This window comes from Xiphophorus couchianus, chromosome 5, assembly GCF_001444195.1.
Source record: "Xiphophorus couchianus chromosome 5, X_couchianus-1.0, whole genome shotgun sequence".
Lineage (NCBI taxonomy): Eukaryota > Metazoa > Chordata > Actinopteri > Cyprinodontiformes > Poeciliidae > Xiphophorus > Xiphophorus couchianus.
In genome coordinates, this window is record NC_040232.1 from 7,933,419 (window position 1) to 7,960,741 (window position 27,323).

The window sequence follows — 27,323 nt, forward strand, 5'->3', positions numbered from 1 at the left end:
ACGTGAAATAACATGAAAATGTTCAGTTTAAAGCAGCCAGGTATGCAGCCTTTATAGCTTATCAATCACTGATTTCATCAGTACGTCATTGACCTCTGCTTGTGACCTTTCTGATCTATTTTATTAACTATCAGATCTTTTTATTGTTGAGACATACAGCACTCACATTTATTCATATATTCATTCTTTATTACTAAATACAATCAACCTGGAGTATTTGCCCCACATTAATCACAACTCACAAAAATGTTTGCTAAAGTTTCAGAGTATTTAGCAAACATTTATACCTCAGAGAAAAACAAACTAATTATAAGTTCCTTGAAACTTCAACCTATAAAAATTTTTTTTAAACCAAAAACACATTAGTTTAAGGCTGGACATTAAATCAATAACAATATATATCAATAGCTGATACATCTGATAGAATATACAAAGTATAGAATATTGACTGAAGTTCATCCAGAACCGCACAGCATTCTGGGAGATGCAGGCAGAGGAAAGGCTTTACCCACTCAACCTCAAACAGCTAGCTAAGCAAGGTTGGTGGAATCAATTAATTCACTCACATTTTGGTTACTTAACAACAACCTTTGAGTAACTTGTGGTTGCCTAGCAACAACCAGCAGTTTCAGGTTTCTTCTCAAAACTGTTTAGAAATAAAGAACAGCAGGGTGGAAGAAAAACTGTAGATAAATCTGTAAAGGTCACATCACCACTTTACCAATATTTCAGATATATATATAAAAAAAGAAAATCAATAATTATCTATAGACAATTACTGATATTAACTGATATGAAGCGTTTATATTGTAATAAATTTATCAGCCATATTGTCCAACCCAACCTTATTTGGGGGAGATAATCACCGTGTGAATGGTAATTTTGTGAAATTAAATGTATTTTCCTAAATTGAACAGATAATTTCCATGTAAGGTTTAATTATTTTGAATCTTTTCAAACATCTTCCCCAACTTTACCAAGAAATGCAGCGAGCGCTGCCTGGAGTCTTCATTTCTCGAATTTATGATGCATTTCACTAACCTAGCACCTTCTAATACTAGACCGCTAACGCAGTACATGTTGCAAACACGCAACAACGGAGCCAAAAATGCTCTGTTTAGTAACAAAACATGTGAAGACATGTGAAGAAAGCAGGACTGACGAGTGAAGACAAGCAGTGTGACAGGAGGACAAAACGAGGAGCTTACTCAGCTCTGCAGAGACAAAAACAGAAAAAAAACAGAGTAACACATGAGAGAAATCAATACTCAGTCACTACATCCTGTGAGCATAGAGTACGTGTTGGATCAAGAGTTCATTTCTCTAAGCAGTCACCCTTTCCAGCGCCTAAAAAACAAGCTGATGATATGATGAAAATGTGTCACCAGGCTGCCGGATGGCATAAAACACTTGTTGTGAAGTGGAACCTATCACATGAGTGTGACTCTGGCTCCATCACATGACGGCGGTGGATTACACAGCCCATGGAAACGTAAAAAATTCTGCTAATTGATTTTCATGCTGCAAAGAACAATGACCGCCTGCCGTCTTTGAAGAATGCGTCGATCATGAGGGAATACGGTTCATATGATTAGGAGCTGAAGAAGAAATTAACAGCAGGCTGAAAATGCTACACTACTGCCCTATTTTACTTTCTACAGAGCCTCTTTCACCTTCAAGAACACCAGGAAGAGATGATATACTAATCTACCCGCTCCTACATTACAAACCTTCACAAAAGGTAGGATACTATGATGTTTCTGACTTCTACACAAAAGTCATCAAATTTTTTTTTTTACCCCTCCAGGGGTGTTTTTTGTGGGCTCTAGTGCCCCTTAAATGACAGTAGGCTGACAGGAAACTGGGAAGACATGCGGCAAATGTCGTCGGGTCCGGGAGTCAAACCCGCGACGGCCACTTCGAGGACTCAAGGCCTCCAAATATGGGTCGCGCTAACCGCTACGCCACCACGGCACGCCCAAAGTCAGAAATTCTTTTATAAAAACCCTGAACCTGGAAAGTCAGAGGTTCTTCACCAACATGTAAAATCCAATATGGCCGCCTTGAGATGCAACAGTAAACTATTTGTCTGCAGTCCTAATAGTTTGTATCTTATTAAATAAGTGGAAAACAAAGGAATAGATAACGATTCATATACATGATCCTTCATTGACCTTCTGGTCACTGGGAACAACCATTAGAAAAAACACACTGGATTTCTGAATTGCAAATGGGAAACTTCATTGATATATCAGCTGTTGCTAATGTCTGACTGGTTTAAAATTTTAAAAAATCTAATGTTTTTTTTTTCTCTCCAATGCACAGCAGGTCTGGCTTTTCCATACTTTTTGTTGTGGGAGTTGATACTAAGGAAAGAAAACTTTCTCTTTCTTTGTAGGTAAACTACAAAATGATTGCCCATTAAATTTAAAATGATGAATTTGTATTCAGTAAAATGATCTGAGTTTATTGCACTGCCCCATTAAACCACCAGAGGGCGAGGCGTTTCCGTTTTTTTCCTGCCAATAGCAAACTTCTCAATAAGGATGCAGATTCACTTGCTCACTTCGGATACTGACATCTAAGGTTTAGTATCAGCTGATACTGATCTGATCTAGAAAAACAGCTCTGAATTGGCCTAAAATGTTTCTTTTTAAAACACAGACATACAGTATTTGTAATGAATTACAAATGTATTTGATAACTGTGCCAGTACAGCAAACTTAAAAACACCAATCGCTTCACAAGCTCCATCAAACATGTAAAAACAACTTTTAATTTGTTAGGAATAATATAAAATATAAAAAATAATATAAAATAAATAATAAAAAACTGAAACTGATTAAAACAATAGGTTGACTACCAAATAAATAGCAACAAACCTTCATTCAATTGATTGAAAAAGAGCAATTAGGGATACTAAATATAATGTAAAATAAATAAAGTATAATGTCGCTCAGAGAACAAAGCTTAGAATTAGACTAAATAGATCTCCCTTTATGGATCACAGACACCAAATCTAGAATTTTTTTCAATATCGGGGCCGATACAGATATCAATATTGGATCGGTGTATCTTTATTTTTCACCTGGATGGGACTTTATTATCACAGTATTCATAAAGTTTCAACAACTGTGAAGCACAGTGCAATCTAACACACAGCCAGTGTGTTTAAGTTTAATCGTGTGTAATTTAAAACATGTTCTAATATACAGCAGACATGTCTGTTTTTTCCAGTCAGTTCCTCTCGGCTCTCTGTGAAACATCCAGATAATTTACCCGCCGCTTCCTCTTTGTTCTGTCTTTCAGCTCTGTCAGTGGCGGTGATGAAAAGGTCACAGGTGAGCTCAGCTAGAACCCTGCAGTTGTGCCACTTACAATATCCCTGGGAAGGCACCAATTAGCTACAGCCCCACTGCTAGCTTGACCCCTCACTCTCACCATTGTCCGTGTATTCATGCTCGCGCGCCGCAAGTTTGCCACCCTAAAGAAAATATTGACGGTGTTTACAGGAGGCTTCACACTCGTGCGGTCCTGGTCAATAGTCAGCTGGTGTGAATGCACCTAATCAGCTTGGCATTGCAGCTACTTGTTTTTTGTGAACGTGGAGCGCTTTGTTTGAGGTGATGGGCTTCTCCGCAGGTCATTAAACAGCTCAGATCTGGACGGACCTGGGAATGTAGTTCTGTGTTCATTAAAAAAAGAATACCAGACAGAGTCAGTATGCATGTATTCATTTTGTTGAAGTCAGCGTCTCCTAGTTTGGTTTCCATATGTAGCTTTTATGCTAGTGTGTGCGCATGGTGGTGTGAAAAATGTACGTCTGAGCTGTGACTGAGAATGTGTCAGCTTTACTAGAGTTTGGGCATGTGTGGAAGTGTAATGCATGAGTGAAAATGACGTGCCCAAAATATTCTAAAAATGCCTTAAGTTGGTGGGGGAGGGGTCACATGACTGTGGGCCGCCATGTTGACCTTGTTTCTGGGAGAGACAGAAATTCAGAGAGAGGAAGCTGGGTGCTTAGTGGTGCAAATCAAATATGAATTTGATTTGCACCAGCACTCAGGGCAGGAAGATGCTTGGTTTGGAGGTTTTGGCTGACTAAATAACACATACTGAAGCTTCCCCCATCACTAATGGACTTTATATGCATGCAAATCCCCAAAAAAGCACAAAAAAAGGCAAAGTAAAAAGCAAGGCTTCATCTGTGGAAACTTTACTTCAGAAAACGGGTGCTACTTCTAGCCTAGTGGGTAAAATTAGAGATTATTTCTGATCATGCATTTTGCAATACTTTGATGATGGGCTGATTACAATTTTCCTTTAAGAATGAAACAAAACAAAAACAAAACTTTTTTCCAGTAAATGTAAATATCTCAAAGGTAAAATATTCATAATGAAATAAATTAATGTTCCTAAAAGAGTTTAAAGTTACAGGTTTTCATTAATGTGATTTAACTATCAAACCGTGTTTAAATGTCTACCATTTAATCTGTTTCTAGCATCTCTTAAGTGTTTAGCAAGATTAGCACAAAGAGCATAACTAATCTAGGGTTGAAATGATTAATCATATTAATCACAATGAATTACTGAAATAATTGTCAACTAATTTAGTAATCGATTAATCAGTGACTACAGACTCAAAAACTTGCTGAAGGAACAACATATTCAGATCAGTAATTATGCCAAAATTGTGCAAAAATATACATTTTGTATTGAAGAAAATAAAAAAACCTTCTTTGTCAATAAATCTGTTACTGCTCATAACAGATTTTTGGCAGTTTTATCTTCATTTAGCAGGGAGTAAAATAGTAAAAACAACCGTTTTAGGGATTTTTAAAGTTTATCGTGACAATAAATCAAAATCCTATTTTGATAAGATATTTATCGCAATACAAAATAACCGGTACAAATAACTCACTTTAATTTTGAGAGTAAAGTTTTTACCAAACACTGGTGACTGTGTTATTTAATAGCAAGAATCTAATTAGAAAACATGTAACTGAAGTAGAATCTGTCTGTATACACACGGAGCCAATTTCTGTATAAATCAGATCTGCTTGGCCTTGAGTCCACATTGGTTGTGTATTGGTAATTAATAAATAAATAAGTTGGGTTGAACTGGGTTACAAATGGCAACATTACAGTTAAAAAAATCCATCACAGTTAATGGAGCAAAGGAAATAACTAGTTGCTGTAAATGCTGTTTGTTTTAAAAGTACACATTTGAAAAATTATGGATTATGCTAAGAGAGCAGAAAAACACTTTGAGCTGGAAAACAGGAATAAACACTCCTGTGACTCATAATTGTCATCACTCAGAGGACTCCTCATGAGGTTAGCTCCTTAATTAAAAATTTAAATTTACCTTTTATGTTCTTGAAATTGAAGTTAAGATTTGTAAAAGCATGTTGTGTTTTTGCCTGTTGGTGTTTAGTGCGCGTTTACCTTGAAAAAAAGTGATGTCCTTGACTAGTCCCGGCCCAAACAAGCCCTCTAAGATGCTTTCAAAGCCTGTGACAGAAAGAGGAGATGAGACGTTAATGTCTGCTCGTAGATTATTTATCAAAACAACAAATAAGGTGAAGTGAAAAAAATACCTGAGTAAATACAAAATGCAGTAACAAAATGAATATGATTAATTTATTAGAAGGAAAAAGAGATGCAAACCAACCCGTCAAACGTCATCCATCATTTACTGTTAGCAGGTTTTTAAAGTGATATATTTTGTTGTTCCGCATTTTTAACAGGAAGATTTTCTTTCAAGATTATTCATCAAGATTCTTAGATTCGCACATAATATTTGTGTTTTAAAAAAAAAAAACGTGAGGGGGAAACACTTTTTAATGTCTTGTAAAATTAGTGCTTATCAAACCACAACAGTTTGTTTAATTTGTGTACTTAAGTATTTTTATTTCCATTTGGTATCTTATTTCAGGCTGTTTTTTGTTACCCAATTATTTATCTATTTTGTATTAAACATACTGTGTGGCTTTATATATGAATATTTTTTAATGTGGTGACTTTATAAAGTAAAAGAATAAAAAATCTCCCCCGCCACCAAAACAAAAGAGGAAAGAAGGAAAAAGCAGAAAATGCAGAATATCGTCTGCCATATTCTTATCATATGGCAAAAATATATCACGATATAATGTTTTGGGGGGGAATATCGTCCACCCCTACTGCTATCAGAATATTGCAATCAGTGGAAATGAGTCGTTTACATCACAGCGTGGGGAACCACATCAGACAGTCCCAATTAAAAATAGCCTGGACTTAAATTAGGCCAATTCAAAACAAAACTTTGGCCAGACATTATAGCCAGGAACTAAAAGAGAGCAGAATGCATCGTCTGTAACGTACGGCAAATCTTCCAGAGCAGCACGAAACCATCACACTACTGGTGGTGGTATGGTGTCCTTTTTTAAATTAATGTTTTAGCTTTTACAGCAGATGTAATGGGATGCAAACCACTTTTCACCAGGTTCATCACTGTTTCATATTTGTTTTTCATCTATTCCTCAAGTTCAAGTAACATACTTCATACTGAAAACTGATTCTGTTTTGATTTTTTCATTTCATAGGCAAGTCAATAATCAGACAAGTCATATTAAACTAAAAAAAGGAGTTAATTACAGTTAATTCAAGACTTAAAAAGAAGAATTATCACTTTTTTCTACACAGGACTAAATTGCTTTTATCCTTTAATAAATTAAAGAATCTGCATTTTGTGTTTCCTCATGTTTTCTGATATAAAAATGTAGATAGAAATATAAAAGTACAAGAAGGAAAAATAAAACCAATCTGTCAGGAGGCAGAAACTTCTTCACTGCACTTGATGTGATTTTTTCTCTACATACTAAACATCTAAACAAAATCATCAAATACAAACAAAACATATTAAACTAATAAAATCAGATTGAACTAAAAAGTACATACAAATCAAACAGAATCAAGTTTTTTTCACACAAAACTGTGAACATTTATTGTGAACACACACACACAATAAGCACAAAAACCCAAACACAGTCGAGAATAAACACACAAACACACACGTTATCTTTCTTCCAGCTCTTAAAGCAAATGAGCGCTGTACCTCTAATACACCAAGCTAATGTCACTCACTTTTTATTAACTGTAAATACCCTCAGTCTACTGTTGCTTGGCAACAGCATACAGAGAAATATAAATACATATTGTAATTTTCAACCTGAGCCCTCCCCCCGCTTTCCTCTCCACCCCCACCATATCCTCCCTCCTTTAAATGGAAATGGAGGCAGACAGAAGAGGAGCGGAGACAAAGGCTGTGTACATGTGTGCGTAAACGTATGTGCATTTTAAGCAGGGAACGGAAAGGTTAACGGGGCACACACACACACACACACACTCAGAGATAAGTTACACATAGTTCAAGTGCAGCTGCTTCTGAGTGCGAAAGGTGAACGCCTGAGGCCGTTCCACCAAGAAACCAATGCCTGCATAAAAAATTAATTTTTCACTTATAAAATCGTTACGGTTCATGACAACAAACACACTTAAAGCTCAGCTGCTGAAGTAGCAGCGCTAATGGTGAGCAAAAGGGAGGTTGACACAAACTCAACGACTGCTTTTCTATTGGTTTCAACTGGTTAAAGGGAAATCCACTGTAAAGGTAATCTGTTTTAGTTTGATTTAAAAAAACTGTTAAATCTTATCAGATCAATTATGATTTCACAACTGGACATAAGTTAACGTTAAGGGAAAATTACCAAACATCTACTTGTATTTAAACTGCGATTCTATAGAAAGTGCCGTCTCTTTGTTCATATGGAGCGAACACTATAGATCTGCTCCTCCCCCATATGTTACCATAAGCTGTCAATCAGATAGGTATGATGCCACAAACTGCTTAAATTTACACCCCTCATAAAACATTGAGTAGTTTAGATTTTATTAAAGGGAAGTCTCAGTGAAATACATAATGTAGTTTATATTTTTTAGTATTTTCACATCCTGTCGTGGCATTTCATATGAACCAGCTGGTTGCATGCATGGTCTCTGCAAAGCCGCCCTGGAGATGTTATCCTGATTGCTTGATTGGTTTTATTAAATCACAGTTGCATCTGGAATCAAAACAGAAAGGAAGCATTAATAAAATATGAAGTTGTGTTTGTATGACCTTCAACCTTTTGGATTATTTATATTGAATGTATACGTGCGTGTGTGTGTCGGTGTGTGTGTGGGTGTGTGTGTGGGGGGTATGCGTGTGTGTGTGTGTGCGCGTCCCTGTCTGTGTGGACTTGGTGTTATTTTGACACCTGGAATTGTAAAGGTGCTACAGACCTAGCCACAATCAACTCCCAGAGTATCAAGGGGCTGCTAGCATTAGCTCCTGGGGGCAACAGGGAGACAAACACCAGGGACCCCCAGTCATTAAGACAGAGAAGCACAATGAGAGGTGCAGGGTGTCCACATCAGCCCCCCGCAGCAGAACCACCGAGCAGTGGGAAGAAGGAACCCACCAAGCGCCTCAAACCAGCAGGCCAGGCATAGAGCTGGACTATAAATCACAACAACATATATACTGTGATATACATGGTATCAATATCAATAGAAAATATGTCCGATAGAATTTTCAGTAATTACACTGACCTCCAATCCAGAACTGCAAAGCATTCTGGGAGATGTAGGCAGAGAAAAGGCTTATGGTAAAGCAAAGTTGGTGGCATTAAGGTATTTTTATTTCTTTATTCTCTTTACATGTCATTGTAATTGCTAAAGAGAATCACAAGAAATAAAGATTAAAAACGGTTTAACAACATTTTCCAAACTGGGGGAAAAAAATCTGCACAGTAATCAAACATAAGGAAAGACAGTAATAAATTGTTCCCCATGAACACACGAGATATAGTCTTCTACAGTTTGATAACATCTTTAGTTAATCTTATAGAAGATGTGATTATTGTAAAAGTAATTTTTATTTTTTTTTGTCCATAATGAATCCACCAGAGGGTGCATTGACAGTAGCTACTAGCTAACAGTCCTGTGAGTCCAATGCACAATTTTCTATTTATAATCTTTGAGCTAAATTAGGACAATTATCATTCATTAATAGAATTAAAACATTGTCTAGAAAAATAGGTTCTCTTTTAACAGCTAGTATTTTAATTCATATAAATAAACATGTTACACTTTGTCGAGATCATGCTACCGGAACAAATCGTGTGACAGCAACTCACTTACTCACTCTTTGGTTACCTAGCAACTCACTTACTCACTCTTTGGTTACCTAGCAACTCACTCACTCACTCTTTGGTTACCAAGCAACAACCTGCTGAGTAACCTCCCCAGGTGCAGTTTCATCTTTCACCACTGTCCCTCATAACTGCTTAAATATAATAAAACAAAACAAACCACAGTCTGAAAACTGTGGATAAAACAGGAAAGGCCACGTAGCCATTAGCAGTATATCAGATATCTAAAACAAAAAACTAATTAATAATTATTGATATTGACCCATATGAAATGCTTATTGTGATATATTTTCAGCCATATGTTCCAGCTCTATAGGCTCAATATGTAGAAATCCACCATGCCACGACACGACCCAATTACCCACACAAACACTAAAAGCATTGATTCCCATGTTCAATGTTTGCCACTATATTTGCGACAAATGGTAAAAGATAGTACTCCGTTGTACTAGCCAGGTGTACCTATAACAGTGTTCTTAAACATCATAAGAAAATCTTTTTGCTTTGCTTAAGAATAAAGGAAAATATAAAAGCAAGAAAGCATCTTGATTTCCATTTAAAGGAATGACATATGCAAAAAAAAGTACTTATTTTGGCTTAATGTTGATATAGAAACAAATTTAGAAGCCCAATGATTTTTGATAAACATGTTCCAGAGTGATAAAATCTAGTAATAACTCTGATAGAAAACATTGTGCTTTAGCCACAAGCATTGAATCTTTTTTCTGTTTTTGGTTAGTTTTCATGCCAGTATTACGGCGCCACTTACAGGTTACCATGACACCGCTTTCTGTCTTTTTTTGACATTTCTGGAAATAATGTTTCTTTAAAGATGACAAATCAAAAGATTTTTATGCAGACTTATGGACTGATTTCAGTCATAATCAAAAGGAAACACACACACGCCCAATGTTTGTTCCTTCCCTCCATATGCTGCATAATGTGGTCAAATCCATCCATGTATTTATGGCAGATTCCCCCAGACCTGCTCATGCAAGATTCATTTAAAAACAAAGCTAGCTTTGATAAAAAGCAATCTGAAACTTCAAAGACTTTTCTAAGGCCTCCAATTTTTTCCTACTTCCCAGATCCACAGATTTACTATTCTTCTTCTTTCATGTCAGATGCTACAAGTGGAGTTTTGGGGTATCATTATGCTCTGAATGTCGAAGCTAAGTAGCCCAGTGCTATTTGGCTGACAATTTCTGAATAGTGTCGAGCTGTTTTTTCCCCCACACTAGTTCCTGTGGAGTAAAGGAGTCCTTCACTACTAAAGCGCTGCAATTGGACAAGTGAGATCAGGAGATGTGATTGGACGGATGAGATAACAAAATGATGACAAAGTCTCTCGAAGCCGGAGGCAAAAAGCTTAGGAAATGTAGGTCAGTCAGTGAACACGCCCTGGGTCCAAATGCATTTACACTTGAGATGGGAAGAGGGGACCACACACACATCAGCGTTCCAGTGCAAAAACGCAGGAAAATTTGGACTTTTTCATTCCTTCATACACATTCTTTCTACACACGGAAAGCTGAGTCACCTCTGCACAAACGAAAGGACTCACACACAGAAAAATACATTAAAAACAGAATACGAAAACAGTCATGGGTGTAATCACATGACAGCGAGCTAATCCACGTGCAGCTGAAAGGACAATGTCAGAACATGTGAACATAAATGGCTTCAGCTTTTACTAACTGTCAATCTAATGCTCGTTACGAATCATTGTTTTAAGTCAGTGATTCGTCATTATTCATGAAACAGTAGTAGTTTCATTGGCAGGTTATTTCATTTTCTTATACAAAATTATTTTCATGTTTTTAGTCAAATAATCTGCCAATGGAAGCACTTTTAGATCAATATTAAGGAATTATTGACTTAAAACAAGTTCCTATATCTTTCTGAAAGTTACTTATAAGTTAATTTTCTCTTATTTCAAGAGAAATTCTCTGGAAATGTGTACAAACATATTTCCAGTAGAAACTAAAACTAGTTTAGTAAAAACTAAACTAAAAATGCTTGATAAAATTTTGTGCTTTTGCAGTGTAGATGTAGCGCTTCAGTGAGAACTTGGCTTCAGGTGCTGCTCTGCTCTGAAACATTTGATGGCCAAAAGAAATAATACTGAAAAAGACTAATTAGATTAAACTGATTTAGAGCCTAACAAGGAAAATCTAATTCAGAAGAGGCTTTTTAAATACAAACAGTTGTAGGCATGTCAAGAAACAACACTCCAGTTTCTTACAAAAAGAAAGCAAGAAAGAAAGAAGCAGGAACATTTGGGAAAAGATGCGTAAAGCAAAGAAAAGTCAAACAGAAACATTACGCGTAAATATTTCCACATGAATAAAAAATAAATGCTTTATATCAGCCTGGTGATAATCAGATCATTACCTGATTGTTAAGATTATAACAAAACCTCATTGGATGAGATGGATTGATATTAAAACAATCAAAATGAAGACGGGTCACATAGAGCCGCCAAGGTGCTGTCAGGAGCGAAGCAGACGCCAGAAGGAGCTTCCACAGCGAGCGATTATCATGAATCCCAGAAATAAAGATAAGTGGCTGAAGCTTGGCGCCCAGCTCTAAGTATGTTACAGACTATTGAGTGGCGAACAAAATATGAAGCACTTTGAGAAAATGGCAAAACGTTAAAAAAGAAGAAAAAAAAAAGATGACGTCAACTGAAACACTATTTCAGTTTTTAAAATTCATCTGGACTGCTTTAACAACTTCTCCAGTCCAGTTTGTATCACTCTAAATCTAAACTTAAACAGAGATTATCTAAAAAAACACAGAGTTTTAAACATTTCCTTTATTTATGAAAATATAAAAAGTGAAGTTTGATTTAAATTAGAATTAGATAAGTATTAAACAGCAGAATGTATAGACTAATCAAACCAGGACTCGACTGTGCAACACCAATAACAAACTCTTTAAAATATAATTGATCAGTTTTCCACAACCTTTATTATCCAAAGAGGCATTTTTGCACTGAGTCCAGCTACATAAGCTTGGCTTTAAAGTGAAGAAAAACAATAAAAATGTGCAGAAAGAATGTTTGGGATGATGGGTTTTCTGGAAAATTATGCCAAAAAACCCACAGTTTCTAATTTTATGTTTATGAAAATAGATCTAAAACAATATATTATCGATATTTTAATTGCTGTGCTGTTATCTCATGAAAAAAAAACAACATAAAAACTGAAAACAGAACTACTAAGGTTAAAACGAACAATCACATCTGATGATCTGGTTATCAACACTGGAAACTGGAAACACACTTCCAACTACACATGTTGAAACAATCTCTCCAAAGTATTAATAAATACTTTGAAAAAATGTCTAAATAAGAATATGAGAAAAGAGAGTCAAAAACAAGAAATCTTTAAAGTGTTTAAAACAACGACATTGATCCTTCATATCCTGGAGTCAGGCTTGTTCCCACTAAGAGCCGAATAATCCAACATGAATGAGAGAATTATCTAACATTTGTTCTTCTGCACTGCAAAACCACAAAATCTTACCAAGTATTTTTGGTGTAGTTTGCAGTGCAAATATCTTAGTAAACTCGAAATAAGAGAAAAATAACTTACAAATAACTTTTTACTAAGATATAGAAGCATGTTTTAAGTCAACAATTCCTTAATATAATTTTTTAAAAGTACTAACAAGTACTAGTTCCATTGGCAGACTATTTCACTAAAAACATGTGGAAAGTATCTTATTATAAGTGAAATACTCTTCCAATGGAATCAGTACTTTTTCATCAATTTAAAACAAGCTCATATTTCTTGCTGAAAAGTTATTTGTAAGTGAATTTTGCCTTATTTCAAGTGTGCTAAGATATTTGCTCTAGAAAAGAGACTAAAAAAACTTGGTAGGATTTTGTGTTTTTGCAGTGTGAGTATACAAGCTTGAGATTTGACATTTTTTGGATGTCAGACAGCTGAGGTTTTCTGTGTCTCAGTTTATTCCCTAAACTGGAGGGAATAGTTGATGCAATTTGGTAGTAAATAGATAAAAACAGCTTTGAATTGATTGATATAATAATATTTAATCACACTTTTATCTTAACGGTTCTATTTATGAGACTAGAGGGCCGCATAAAAATGGCGGGCTGGACTTGGTCCTTGAGTTTGACACCTTTGCATTAGTACATTTAGAGATGGACGGCTAAAGTGTTTAATAAATAAAAAAAATAAATAGTATAAGAGTCTGAAGTCAGTGGAGCTGTTTTTTCCTTTCTGTAGCAGTGAGGTTCAATTAGCTGCAGCAATTACCAAAGAGGCCAGAGTGAAAACACCCATCTATCCATCCGTCCGTCCGGCTCTATTCTCTCTAAATCTCTCCCCTTTGACCTCGATTACAACCTCCACACACAGCAAAACACATAATCCCCTCCAGAGACAATGTGAGACACAATGAGGTGACATGGATTAGGAATGACACGGCGATGGTCCCATGACGAGTCATCAAGCAGAAACGCTAAAACAGAAATTCAAAATTTATCTTTTTCCACAAATGTTCCATCATTGCCGTCATTTGGGGCCTAACACGGTATGCCTAATGCGTTGATAAGAAAGGCATGATCCATCTTTTTTAATGTCTGAGAACATCACTCGGCATGGTCAACAGAATTAGGGCTGCCATTTTGACACACAATCCAAAGGAAGCCCAGAAATATCCTGCAAATATGCACATGATTCCAACAGAAACTTCTAGATCTTCATCATTTCACCGATTGGTTCAGCTTCATGCACTGGTTGTTCATCCCAGCAAAAACTATTGTCACTGACCAACAAAAGCTTCATCCAGCATGAAGGAACTGCGGCTGTAAACAATGATCCAAAATCAAATAAACCAAACAGAATCTCATGCAGGGTCATGTGGACATAGAGGTGGAAATTTATCATATCATTTATTCTCATGATAATATTTTGGTTTATCAAGTTGATGTCTAAAACCCCTAAAAGTGTCCATATTATTTTTCTCCATCGTTTCTGTTAAATTAAGGTGAAAAAATAATTTGAAAATATGATTAAATGTACTGATTAAAAATGACTGTGTGCATTTTAGTGATAAAAATCACACTTCTTATGTGACTGGTGTCATAAAAAACACATATGGAAATGTTTTCCAGGACAGTATTTATGTTTGTGGGGCTTTGATAGCTGCAGTCACAGAAATACAGTTACTTAAAAAAAGAAGCAAATAGTTTCTATCGTCTCTTTTATTGTTCTCACAACAGTACCACAAAATATTGTACTAAACTTTTAAGTCCAAGAGGAGATTTCCTGCACTTATATTAGGAAACTGACAACAAACAGCTAGTAAAGTGTATTTAATTTCCCTTTGGGATCAAATTATTTTTTAATTTTAATTTTAATATTGTTGGTAGCTCTGTCAGCTTGCAGCCAGGTGTTAAATAAGTTCAACATAATCAAAGTTACTCAGTGATCGCAGATCAATGATTCCCTGGTTTACTAATCAAAGCATCATCATCTTAACATGCTAAAGTAATAAAAATAATTATTAAACAGCTAATAACTATCACTGTGTATTGCAACAAGAAAGATCAGAAAATGTGGATGTTTTTGTTTTTATTTGCATTTGAATTATTAGCAGCTTTTTGCTACTCTTAAGGTTAACATCTGATATTAACGGTTATTAATGCTGGCTGCACTAATCAGGCTTATTGCTGATGTAAAACCAAAATTAGAGCAACAAATTGCATGCTTTGTTTTTAATTCTATAAAACTCTCACAGTTCATTTATATTTGGTTAAGAGAAATTAAAATCAGCTGAAATTAGTTTTAGCAAGTCAAAGATTCCCAAGAACCAATATTTGGAAAGCAGGCAGTGAATTTCTAATTTGCATTTCACAAATTATTGATTGTCCTTGATTAATATTCAACATTTATTTGCTGATTCCACTGAGTGTCCCTTAAAAAATGACTATAAACCTAGATATTCCACGTTTAGCATCAAAAACTAAAAGTTTTCCTTACAAAATGTTGTTTTTTAAACTGAACCACTGTTTAAAACAAATGTCCAACTTCTCTTCCCTTTTTTTCCAGTGAGTTTTTATTGGGATTTTAGAAAAAAAAAAAACTACCAGTGAATTTGAACAGCATTTTATCTTGAAATTTCCCTCTCTTCAATAAAACTAGACAGATGGCATATTTGTCTCTTCTGACTTTAATGTGAAGAAGTTAAAGGACTTCAAAATCATTGTTCCTGCCTGATTTGCAAACGCAGATATATTAATAGAAGTTTTCTGATTCTGTGCAAACTTTGAAAACACAACAGCTGCCACCAGCTGAAGGATCTTGATTTAAAGAAGTAAAAAAACTCTCTGCAAAAGCATAACACCCTCAAGAATACAAATATCCATAAGTACTGCCTCATGTTAGATCAAATAAAGACAATTTTCTACAAATTAGGAAGCAGCTTCTCTAAAAATAAGATGTGTTAATTTATTCAGTTTACGTTTAACAAAAAACGTTCACTGCCATTTTATGTTTCCACCTGATTATCTGAAGCGCTGCTCGCCTGGTTAATGCCGCACTGAGTGTAGCAACGGTCTAAAACTCTGCTTGACCTTGCATCAGTGCAGCTTTAGTTTATGCAGTTTGTATCTTTATTTATCATGCATGTAGTCTTTTGGATGAAATTTTGTAAAGTGAAAGAAAATCCTCATGGAGATAAAAATGTTAATGTAGGATTAGTGCTGGTTAGGCTAAGCTGACTTTTAGGTTGTTCACTTGGTGAGGACTCTAATCCCCAAACACTACATGCTCAGTCATTGCTCACATCAAGCAACATTTTGCATGTTTTCCTTTATTTTTGTCCTCGCCTGTGGAAATGCTTCGGTTTTCCTGGGAAGAAGAAGGGATGTTTTAGAGGCTTTATGAGTACGTAATGTATATTTATTACTTCTAAAGATGGAGAGAGAAACTGGCCAGTAAATGAAATTAATTGTTTTTTAGATTCACTTTTTGTTAACTAAAAAAAATAAATAAAAAAATCTGATGTTTCCCATCAGTGAACGTTCAATAGCAAGCACTAAACACAGCATACCTGGAAGTGGAAGAGGTGTAATGCTGTGGGAGAAGGACTTGAATGTTAACAATTTGAAGTTTAACTGTTTGAAAATGTTCATTTCTTTGGGAAAAATCATTCTTAAAAAAATTGATTTTATTTTGCTCAGTTCTGCTTATTTTGAGCTAATTTCAGAATTAGCTGTTTCAGGGCATCTTGCCACTTCTAATCCAAACAGTCTGCTGCTCCACATGCCCCCCCAACTCATCGCTTACACTTGCACATGAAAATTGCTGCAAAAAGATCCGTAATTGTACAACTGTACATGTTTAAAAAGCAGAAGTAGAGCTTGCTGCACAACCAACAACAATGCAGCAAGTCGTTTCTGGAAGGTAAGTCGATAGCAAAACACTCGTCTTTTCCAGCAGCCATTGTACAGAGCATACAGCGGGAAAACCAGCAGACCAAACAAGCTGGAGTTCTGCTTGGGTTGCTACGTAACCGGCTGGGCTTCAATGACGTTGCTAGGTAACAGGCAGTGCATCTGTGACGTACGGCTCATTTTTAAGTCACCGAAAAACATTAACTTATTGCCTAAAATAGCTAAGTTTGTTTTTTTTTAAATGCTTGGACTGGTTTCAACCAATAAAAACCCAAATGGATGAACAAAAAGGTGGAAAATGAGAATTTTGCATAATACTATAAATAACTATTGAACATTCCAGAAAATCCTAGAGAATAAAGGTTCTGTGCCATTTCTATATACTCTTATATTAAAGCATTTTCAGACAGATCATGTAAAATCATTTTTGGCAGGTTAACAATTTTAGAAAATAATCTGACTGGTTGATCCATCCGATCTCGTCCAAAAACCATAACTGAAGATCCACAAAAGAGACAATCATGTGCATTTGTCATTTTGCTTCAGCTTTCTGGACAGAGAAAATTCAAAGAGGAGGAAGAAAAAAGAGGGGCAGCAGTGATTCACAAACATCTCTGCTGGGGGAAGATCAGCTAAAGCCTTTTCTTCCATGTGCAGGAAAACAAACTTCAGTGGAACAGTGGAATAATATATTTCAGTCAATAACAAATACAGATACAAAAGCTTGTTTAATAAGAGACACGACCACCTCTGGCACATTATTCAGTGTGTGTATATATTCATGTGTGGGTGTGAGTCAAGAAGACAAAAAGGGAAAATGAACTAAAGTAAATATGTGCATGATTGACCAATAGGTATGGCAAAAAAGCGGCACACAAATTTAAATGAAACATAACCCAAAATGGCGGATTTATTCTGTGCTGCAGAATCGGGGGGAAAACGTGAAACTCACAGGAAGGTGAGGCAAAATTACACTCAAACTGGAAGGTTGGAGCTTTTCTTTCACAAATATCCTCATGTGAACATGGTCATGGCTCTGAAAATGAAAAGAGAAGAAAGCTCTTTGATTCGCTTACAAATCTACCCTTTGACTGGAAGCATACAGTAAATTTCTTCCTCCTCTGCTGCCATACATACAAATGAACACAGTGTCTATATGCATGACCGAATATGAAAAGCCAACCAACGGCACAGAGCAGATTTGCTTGCCGGTGGTTTGGGTGTGTTTTTAGTGAGGCTGCTCTGAATTGTTCTCTTCGCCACATTTCTAAAGCTAAACGGACGTCTCTGTGGGAGGAAGGGGAAAAAAAGGAAACATTCCAATTAGCCATCCAACTATCTAATTATTTCATTATGTGCTGGAGAGCAGGAAGGAGGATGGCAATGTGTTTCCTTTCATCCTCCGTGCTCCCGCTTGTGGTGATGACAACTGCAAGTATTTTGTTCTCCCTGTCACCTACAGTAAGTTATTCTGCTGCTTTGAACTACTTATGTGGTTTTTCTTTTCCTCATGCTGATTTCTAACCTCAGTCCCTCACTTTTTGTCAGCGTGATCCTGCGTCTTCAGCCTTTCAGATCGGTAAGGACGCACGAAGAAGAGGACATGCTGGCGAACGACAACAAGAAGCTAATTGAAAAACAATTAAAGGGAGATCGGGGAGTTAGTGGTTGTGCAAACGATGCTTAAGTTGAGGGTGGGGGGCCGACGTTGAGTGGTTAAGGATTAAGAAATAGGAGTGGCAGTGTGTGTATTCTGTTATTTTCACTCAATTACCTTCAGGGTTACAGTTGAAAACAGCCGAGTTTAGCGAGACAGAGGGCACACTGTAAAACATATGAGCCGCATTTAGTTGTGTCTTCTGTCCATCCATCCATCCATCCATTTTCTGTTCACCTTTGTCCCTAATGGGGTCGGGAGGGTTGCTGGTGCCTATCTCCAGCTACGTTCCGGGCGAGAGGCGGGGTACACCCCGGACAGGTCGCCAGTCTGTCGCGTGTCTTCTGTCTTCTATTGTCAAATACATTTAGCGAGTTTTAGATTTTGAACCTAAATGTGTGAGTTTGTGAAAGATAAACTTGCAGTATTAAGTTGTGTTAATTTTTTATTAATTTTGTCAAACCTCCAAGAGTTGAATAAAGTAGAGTTTGTAGGTTAGATTGATAAAGAAGTACTTGGTCCACTGGCAGATTATTTCTGGGAAAAATATCTTGTTATAAGTGAAATAATCTGCCAATAAAACTAGTACTTTTTCATCAATATTAAGATACTATTGACTTAACTCGTTAACCTTCACCCCCTAAAACACCAAAAACGGCTGGAAAGGTATACCCAAATTAAATCAGCTGCTGTTCTTGAACAATTTGGAGTACATGCAAAAGCTTGGTCTTTTTATGAAAATGACAAGCTAATGACAAGCCACAAAAAAGACCCCTGGAGGGGTAAAAAAAAAAAAAAAGTAGGGTTGCACTGATTCTTTTTTCTGGCCGATTGCTGATTACCGATCTTTCAAAAGCTTGACCTGTCGATTCCGATTGTGGGCGATACCAATGTTTTTGTCTGAAATGTCTCTAAATATGGTAAGAAAGTCGCTGAGTTTGTAACCGTGGGGTAAATATTGTTAACTGCAAACGTGCAGAAATGACCAGATGGGTCGGTCCGTCAGTCAACCCTCTCTAAAAGCAGACCAGAAGAGGACAGAGGATGATTTTTATACTTTTGCAGAGGGAAATAAGATCGGCTTCACATGCAAGTATCAGCCGATCACAAATCTCCCAAAATTAAGGAAATCGGCGCCAATTAATCGGTGCAAGCCTAATAAAAAGTGCAGCATAAAAAAAAAACAACTCCTAAAAGTTTGTTTTTTTTTTTCAAAAATGTTACTCAAGTAAAAGTAATTGAGTAAATGTAACTAGTTTCCACCCAACTCTGGATGAAAATAAATACTGAAGAAACTTCCAGCAGGAAAAGCTAAACCTTATTCCCATATTCTGATCAAACGTCAGGATGAAGGAGAGTTCAGTGAAGCACGCTGAACTCTCCTGAAGAGCCTCAAGCAACACTTTCTGTTTTTTGACACAAAATAATTATGGCTTGTGTAATTTCCTGTAATTATTGACAATTAGTATTGAGTAGATTATTGTTTACATGGAGCAGCACAGTTCAGGAAGAAGGCAGTTTTTAGACAAGTTTTTACTGTTTTGTTAATAAGAAGAAAATTTCTCATCATAATGTTGCTAAAAGGGAATTTCATCCATTCAACAGAGGGGTTCAGGTAAAGACACCAAGGACACGGTTATCATATTGCTCCTTTTTCCACTTACACACATGTTCGTCTGATATTCCATACGCTTTTGTCTTTTTCAGAAGTGTTGGCACTTTTCTTCCATAATGCTCTGAATGCCGTTATATGACCAGCTATTGTAGGAAGGTTAAGCGCATCTTAAGTTAAAACTTTCCTAGAATAAACCAGGAATAAAAAAGGTTCGATTATGCATACACCTCTTAAAACCATTCTCAGAATTTCATCCAATTTGCTCTTAATTGTATTTCCGCAGCTTTATCAAACCTTTGCTCACAAAATAATGTTTTCAGTCCTTGTATCTGAAAGCAGCTAATCTCCAAGCGTCGAGTGCTTCAAGGAAAAACTAGCCAAGTAATCAAATTCATCTCATAAATATTACTGTCCGTTAAAAGATACACCAGGAATACTGTCCGTGTTTTAACTAATAATTCCCAAACAGCCAAAGCTGTATTTGTTGTTACTGAAAATGTCTCTAAAGCGCAGTTGAATTTACATTCCAAATGTTTTTGTAAGGATTCATTTTCCAGACACCAAAAACTTGACAAAAACCAGCTGGGTGTTTTTTTTTGTTTGTTTGTTTGCTTTTATGTTTTTAAGAGCTGTTTTTGTTAAGCAAATTGAAGTACAAAAACACATAAAATTTTAATTTTGAACAATAGATCCCCTTTAGAAAACAAAAAAACAACAATATTCGCATGTTTTTTCAACCTAAGACTGAACTCTTGGTTGGAGTTGAAATTAAATAATGAAATGATCACTTCAGGGTCTGCAGGTAGCAATTCTCAGTTCGGCACCCTAATATGTGGGATGTTTGAGTGTGAAGTGCTTGTTTCCACGCAAAGAAAAAGAGGCAACAATCACACGCTAAATGCCCTTGCTAGCATCAAAGGAATGTGAAACTGAAATCTTTGTCTGCTTCATTATCTCCTTACACAGAGTCACCGAGTCCATTCTTCCACTTGTAATTATTATCAAGTTCTTGGCAAACGGAGGAGCTCTGATGATCGAAACTGCAGTTTATTTCAAGATAGCACAAGTATAATGGCCCCAGTGTTTAACCACAAAAAAATATCTACAACACAAATGAGACATTCTACCAAATAGGAAACATCCGGACTGAGATGGAAAGCAAACACGGGTGACATCTAATCTCATTAGTTCAGCTGAAGTCAGCGATGTGTGCTGCAGAATTCATAACTACAGAATCGGGCTCTCTATCAGCGAGGCATTATCAGCACCGGGAAAAATGACCCATTATACAAAAACGGCTTCAGTGAAACCCAGAACTAAAAGAAGAACAAAATGGTCTCAACATGTCAGATCAATCTGCCTCTCTAGCCAACAGGTTGGACTCATCCTCACAGTTTGCCTTGAGCTGCAAGAAACTGCAACAGAACCAAGACATGGTGACTGAGTTGGATTTAAGTTGCAAAAACTAAAACTTCAGACTTGACCTGCCTTCTTTCTCCCGTCTGTTCTGATCTCCTTCCCTTTTAACTCTATCTTTACCCCTTTCTGTCCATCTCTATGTCCATAATAAACACAAAGTGATTTCCAATAATGTTTTTCTTTATATAAATATTTATCAACGGAGAAAGTTTAATGTTCCAATCGGGAAAGTAAATCTGTTAGGTTTCTCCTTCACACTAACAAGACTTTTAGACTCTTAGGCTGTTTTCACACCTGATAGTCCAGTTGCGTTGGTTCAATTTGGGAGCAAAATTGAAACATTTGTTTAATTTTCAGCTGGTGCAGTTCAATTTCACACTGCACTAAAAATCTGTTCATCTCCTCGCCTGTGGAGGCGCTATACCAAGAACTACAGAAGGAAACAACACAAAAACCTCCAAAATGTAAACAAAATGGAGTGACATCAGATTTTAGCGGATTTAGGATTTCACTTTTGTCTTTGGTAAAAGACTATGAGCCATTTCTCCTCTTACTGTTAGATTCTTCAGTTTGTTTTAGTTGTTTTTACCCAGAATACCTTGCGTTATAGTCCACTTCCTGCTTTTGGAGTGGTGTCTGATCCGCTTGGTGTTCACATATGTATTCCAGAGTTCACTTAAATTGAACAGACACCGAGGTTTTGAGGTGGATCAGAGTTCACTTTATTGATCAGAATTCTATAACGCATTCACACCTCCGCAGACAAACTGAACTAGAGTTTGATTAAAGCGGACTAAACAGGGCTGGTGTGGATCCACCATTAGCCTGGTGTCTTAAAGACTAAAGTCTTGGCTTGGACTCCTGGTCTGAGACTTGAGTCTCAGTAAGTTTTAATCTTATGAAATGAAGAGTGAAAAGAAGCCTGAATTTGAGCTACAGACTTGAGATTACCTCTTGGTTATTAGCCAGTGACATTGGTGGAATATTATCCTGTTAATGACTCCAAGCAATCTGTTCATGTTAGCTATATATGCATTAATTTGACCACAAATAAGCACCATATTACTTCAGTTACTTAAGTAAACCTGTTCACAAGCAGAATATTTATGAAAAGAACTAAAGAGTGGAGGTCTACATTCAGCTACACAACTTTTAAAAACAGATCATGAAGGAACAACACAATAAAAGAGAATGGAGAACCCAGACTCTGCTGTTTAGGAACATTTTGCTTTCTCAACTGACTTCAGAGATGGCAGAGGAAAAAAAGATGCACTAAACAAAAGCTGCATATCGACAACATTCAACAGTGATTAGACATATAACTCTCTGATTGACCAACTTACTTTAAAATGGGAGAACATGAATGTAAAATATAATTGGTAGAAAAAAATAAATAAATTGGCTAAAGTTCCAACAGAGCTGTCTGTAGAGTTCAAGCAGCCAGTTGCTAATATTAGAAACTGGTCCGCAGGAGTCTTTATGGCTGCAGACATTCAATCATACACTGTGATTGAAAGTAATAGATCCACATTATGAACAGCATTACAGCAATTATACCAGGTCTACACAAATACTAACTGTCCATGACAAGGTAGGGGCGACAAGGTGCATCCAGGTTTAAAAAGTCACTGTTTCCACACAGAAAACATTTCCTGTCCTTAAATTCCTGCAGATTAAAGACCATAGAATGAGAAAATGGAAAAAGAGTCTGATTAACCAAAGGTTTCTCTGATTCTAAAGAATAGAAGGTTTTGCAGAGTTGACCTCCTTCCACCTACAGCTGAGCACTGCCAGTCAGCATACTGAAATACGTTTTCAAGACAATTCAGGTTGAGAAAAGCACACTGTCAGGACACTACATGCGTTTTCAGGCCGTTATCGTCCGGTAGACTCAGTTCAATTTGGGACCAAAATTGCAACATCTGTTACACTTTCAGATGGTGCGGTCCACTTTCAGACTTTGAGAAACCTGTTCCCCTCCTCGCCTGTGGTGGCGCTGCACCAAGAATCAGTGAAGACGACAAGAGAAACTCCATTCTTCACAAAATGTAAGTATATGGTTGTAGGATTTCTCTTTAGTTTTTGGCAAAAGATCACAAGACATTTCTCCCGGTAGCGTTAAACTCTTTGTTTTGGTTTTATTTACCCAGAATGCACTATCGTCCACTTCCTGCTTTTTGAGCGGTCTCTGGGGAATGTGGTGTTCACATATGCATTCAAATCGTGCTAGAGTTCACTTCAACCGATCAAGGTTTTTATGCGGACCAGAATTAGCTTTTTTGGTCCAAATTAAGAGTTCGATTGCGCATTCACACTTCCACAAACAAACCAGACTTTCTCCAGACAATCTAGAGTTTGATTAAAGCAAACTAAACAGATCAGATAATCTAATCGACCAGATAATATCAGATTGTTCAACTCTACTTATTCTATAGGGCACTAAATGTGAAAACAGTATAATATTTTGCAGAATAAACATTTGAAAATGAAATTTAGTTGTAAGCTTTTCAACGTTTTGGCTTTATTCTGTTTCGAAAAATCAAAAGAAACAAATATTAGTGATACTTTTTTATGTCTATAATAATCAACATGTTATTTGCAGTAGGAATAACCTCTGCTTTTCACTTTCGGATAAAAGCAATTACACAGTCTTATATGTTTGATCTTTTTGTGTAAATACTGTGATCATGTGATATTGCCATTCAAGGTTATTGTAGAGTGAGAATCTAAAGAATAATGCCGATCTACAACTTCTGCAATTATTCTACTGTTGCTTTCCAGCTGATGCTAATGAATCTAAATATATGAGCAGCCTTTGTCGGCTACAGCTCATACTCTAAATGTGCAATTTAATGGCGTTTATGCAGTATATAATATTTAAAATTAGAAACCATTATAAAGCCAAGACTTTGGGGAAAGACTTCTGAAAAGGAATGTTACTTCTGCAAACAATATCCAGACTAGGAGTCAAAAACATTAGTTCAAGTCAGATTTTGTACCCTGATTTTCTACCACAAATGTTCTGGTCACAAGTTAACTTCTCTAAAAAACAACAACAACCATGCTTGAAATTAGAATTTTGCACATTTGTTCTCATTTCCGAATAACTAATTAAAGATCTGAAAGTGCAACAAAGGGGAACATTTTCACCGTGTAATACAGTTTCACAACTTTGTTTTTCTACAATGTTTTAATTCTTCTTGGAGTAAACATGACATATTTTGAGATTAAAGAGAGAAAACTGGGAGAAAGACGAGTAAAATTCTATAAAAGTGCTATTCTTTCTCATACTAAAAGATGTGTCAGATTCAAGGCCCGGGGGCCAAATCCTGCCCACCGTAGCTTTTTATATGGCCCTCTAGACTCATAAGTAGAACCGTCAAGATAACAGTGTGCTTAAATATTATTTTATAAATCAGTTCAAAGCTGTTTTTATCCATTTACTGCCAAATTGCATTAACCAGTCCCTCCAGTTTCTTGTGAATTGTCGTGGAAATTCACACAAAAAAACAAATCCCTGCACCTTTTTGAGCCAATCAGTCCAATCAGAGTCAGGTATTGTGTAGTTGGTGCTTTTAATCAATTTTCAGTTAATTAAATCCAAGTCTATGGAACACAAAATGTCACTAAAATCACTCTGTCCTTCTAAAATCTTTCAGAAAAATCACAAAAGTTTATTGAATCGTATCGAATTGTATCGTTTACCAAATATCAGAATATCATATTGTATCACTACACCCCTATTGCGCAATAGCACAGGTTTTATCAATGCATTCTGGCAGAACTGGCCCTTTAAGAACGGCCCTTCATGATCTTGATTTGTCCCAAAAGCAGAATGAGTTTGACGGCCCTGGTCTAGCAGATCAGCACACCAAACGTGAAGCAGAGCTCAGATTAAAGTTCAGATCTTAATCCAGAAGAGAGAAATTTCACACCAGCACTGAGACACTCTTGACATTTGGATGAGTTTGGATCGTTGATCTGAAGCTCAGTTTCAGAAATCACTGATCTGCAGCTCAAACACAAAGATTACAAATGAGACTTGGCGACTCTCTGCAGCATCACGCACACACACACACCCCTACACACACGCACATATCCGAGTCCAGAACCGCAGCAAACAGAGATAATGATCAGCCGTTTTCCTTTTGGTCTTTGACAGGTGAACCAAAAAACTTCCTCAAAAAATCCAAAGTGAACAGCAGCGAAATGCAGAAAATCTTATTTTTTTTCATGCAGGATCTCAGACATCATGGGAGCCTTTTCAGCTTCATTACATGCTGCCCTCCCTCCACCTTCTCTTGCCCCTTAAGAGGGGTGGGTGGATTTTTTAAGCCCTTAATGCCAATGATTAAAAGCCAAAGGCTTCGCTAAAACTCTGCCTAAGTGTTTGTGTGCCTGTGTCCGTTTTTAAGGCGATACGGAGCAGAGGGGACAGATGTGGGACATCAGCCGCCTAGAGCTGTTCCGATCATGTTTAATCCCCCCTCCATGCTCCCAAGCCCAGCTGCGCTAAAAGTTTCTAAGAATTAGGAGAAAAAAGAAAGAAGAAAAAAAACATTTTGAGGGATTTTTTTAATATTAAAAACAAATCAGAAAAGACCTGCTGGAACAAAACTGAAAAATGTTCCTATTAACGAAAAACACGTACAATAAAAATGAATAACTATTAAAAATGGTTCATGTACATGTAACTTTCTAAGAATTAAAAAAAAAACATTTCTGTAAAATTTTTTTTGAAAATTAAAAATCACATTAAGCCTGCGAGCTATGCTAGTACAAAAAATTTAAAATGTCCCCAACACCAAATAAAAACAAATTACAACTATTAAAAAAGGTTAATGTACTTGTGTTATTTGAATTGTATGTAGGATTATAAAACTGCAACAAGCAAAGAGTTACTGAAGAATCAGTCTTATTGACATTGACTTTAATCCACTAAATCCAGAGCAACTTCCTAATGCAATGTTTTATACTACAAAGATATAATCACAGAACAGCCAATAGAAATAATATAAACTATGACTAGCATCTATTTAACCAGAAATCAGTTTGAAAAACTGTTTAAATCAAGATTTTATTAAACATTTTATTTCAAAAATGTCTCTTTAAAACTGACAGAGAAAATAAAGCTTCACTTTTGCTGCATTTTATAATATGGAAATATTTAAATATATAAAAAACAAAAATGTGGCTCAAACTTTCATGTAGATTTAGCTGACTAAATTTCAGCAACAAGAAAAATAACAAAAATCCTGAAAATATTTTGTCTGAGTATAATTTTAAAGCTGGATTGATCCACCGTGTTTACTCCTTATTTCCAAGTTATTTTTATTTTCCAGATTCTCATAAGTACTTTGATTTAAATAATTAACTAAAGTGATTTAATACAGATCTGTTTTCTGCTTGATAAAACAGCAAAACAAAAAGTTTCATTAATAATTAAAATCCATTAACCAAAGCAGTCCTAATGTTCAGAACACATTTCTTCTTTCGGTTAAATATCAACGAAGCCGTATTTGTAATATTTCCACTCTTCAGTTTACACAGGAAACAAACACTGTAAAACATTTGAGCAGCACTTAGTTGCATCTACTATATTCTACTTTTTAAGTCAAATAAATTTAGCAAGTTTTGGAGTTTGAACCTAAATGTGAGTTTGCAAAAGATAAACTTACAGCAATAAGTTGTGTTAACTTTTTTTTTTTTTGTCAAACCTCAAAGAGCTGAACATACAAGAGCTTTTAGAATAACACTTAAAAATATTTCCCAGTGTGCTTAGCAGCATGTTTTTAGATCCTGTTATCCTGAGTGAAATGGACTGTTGTGTGTCATTAAGGCAAATGTTCATTTTAATCCATTTGTCTGATAATGTTCTGTTCACACTAAATGTTTTTGAGCAAATTCATTGTGATATTTAGTAAAATTCATCATCAGATCAGAAATTTTGTTCATGCAATTTGAAACAAG

General features: G+C 36.1%; 1 protein-coding gene across 1 annotated transcript in view; it reads right to left on the reverse strand.

Moving 5' to 3' along the window:
• The window catches only part of lcor (ligand dependent nuclear receptor corepressor), a 98,813-nt gene that overhangs the window by 26,715 nt on the left and 44,775 nt on the right, over window positions 1–27,323 (reverse strand). The window contains exon 2 of the mRNA XM_028017808.1: window positions 5,449–5,514. Within this exon, the coding sequence (XP_027873609.1) occupies window positions 5,449–5,514 (66 nt within the window). The remainder of the gene's footprint in view (window positions 1–5,448; window positions 5,515–27,323) is intronic.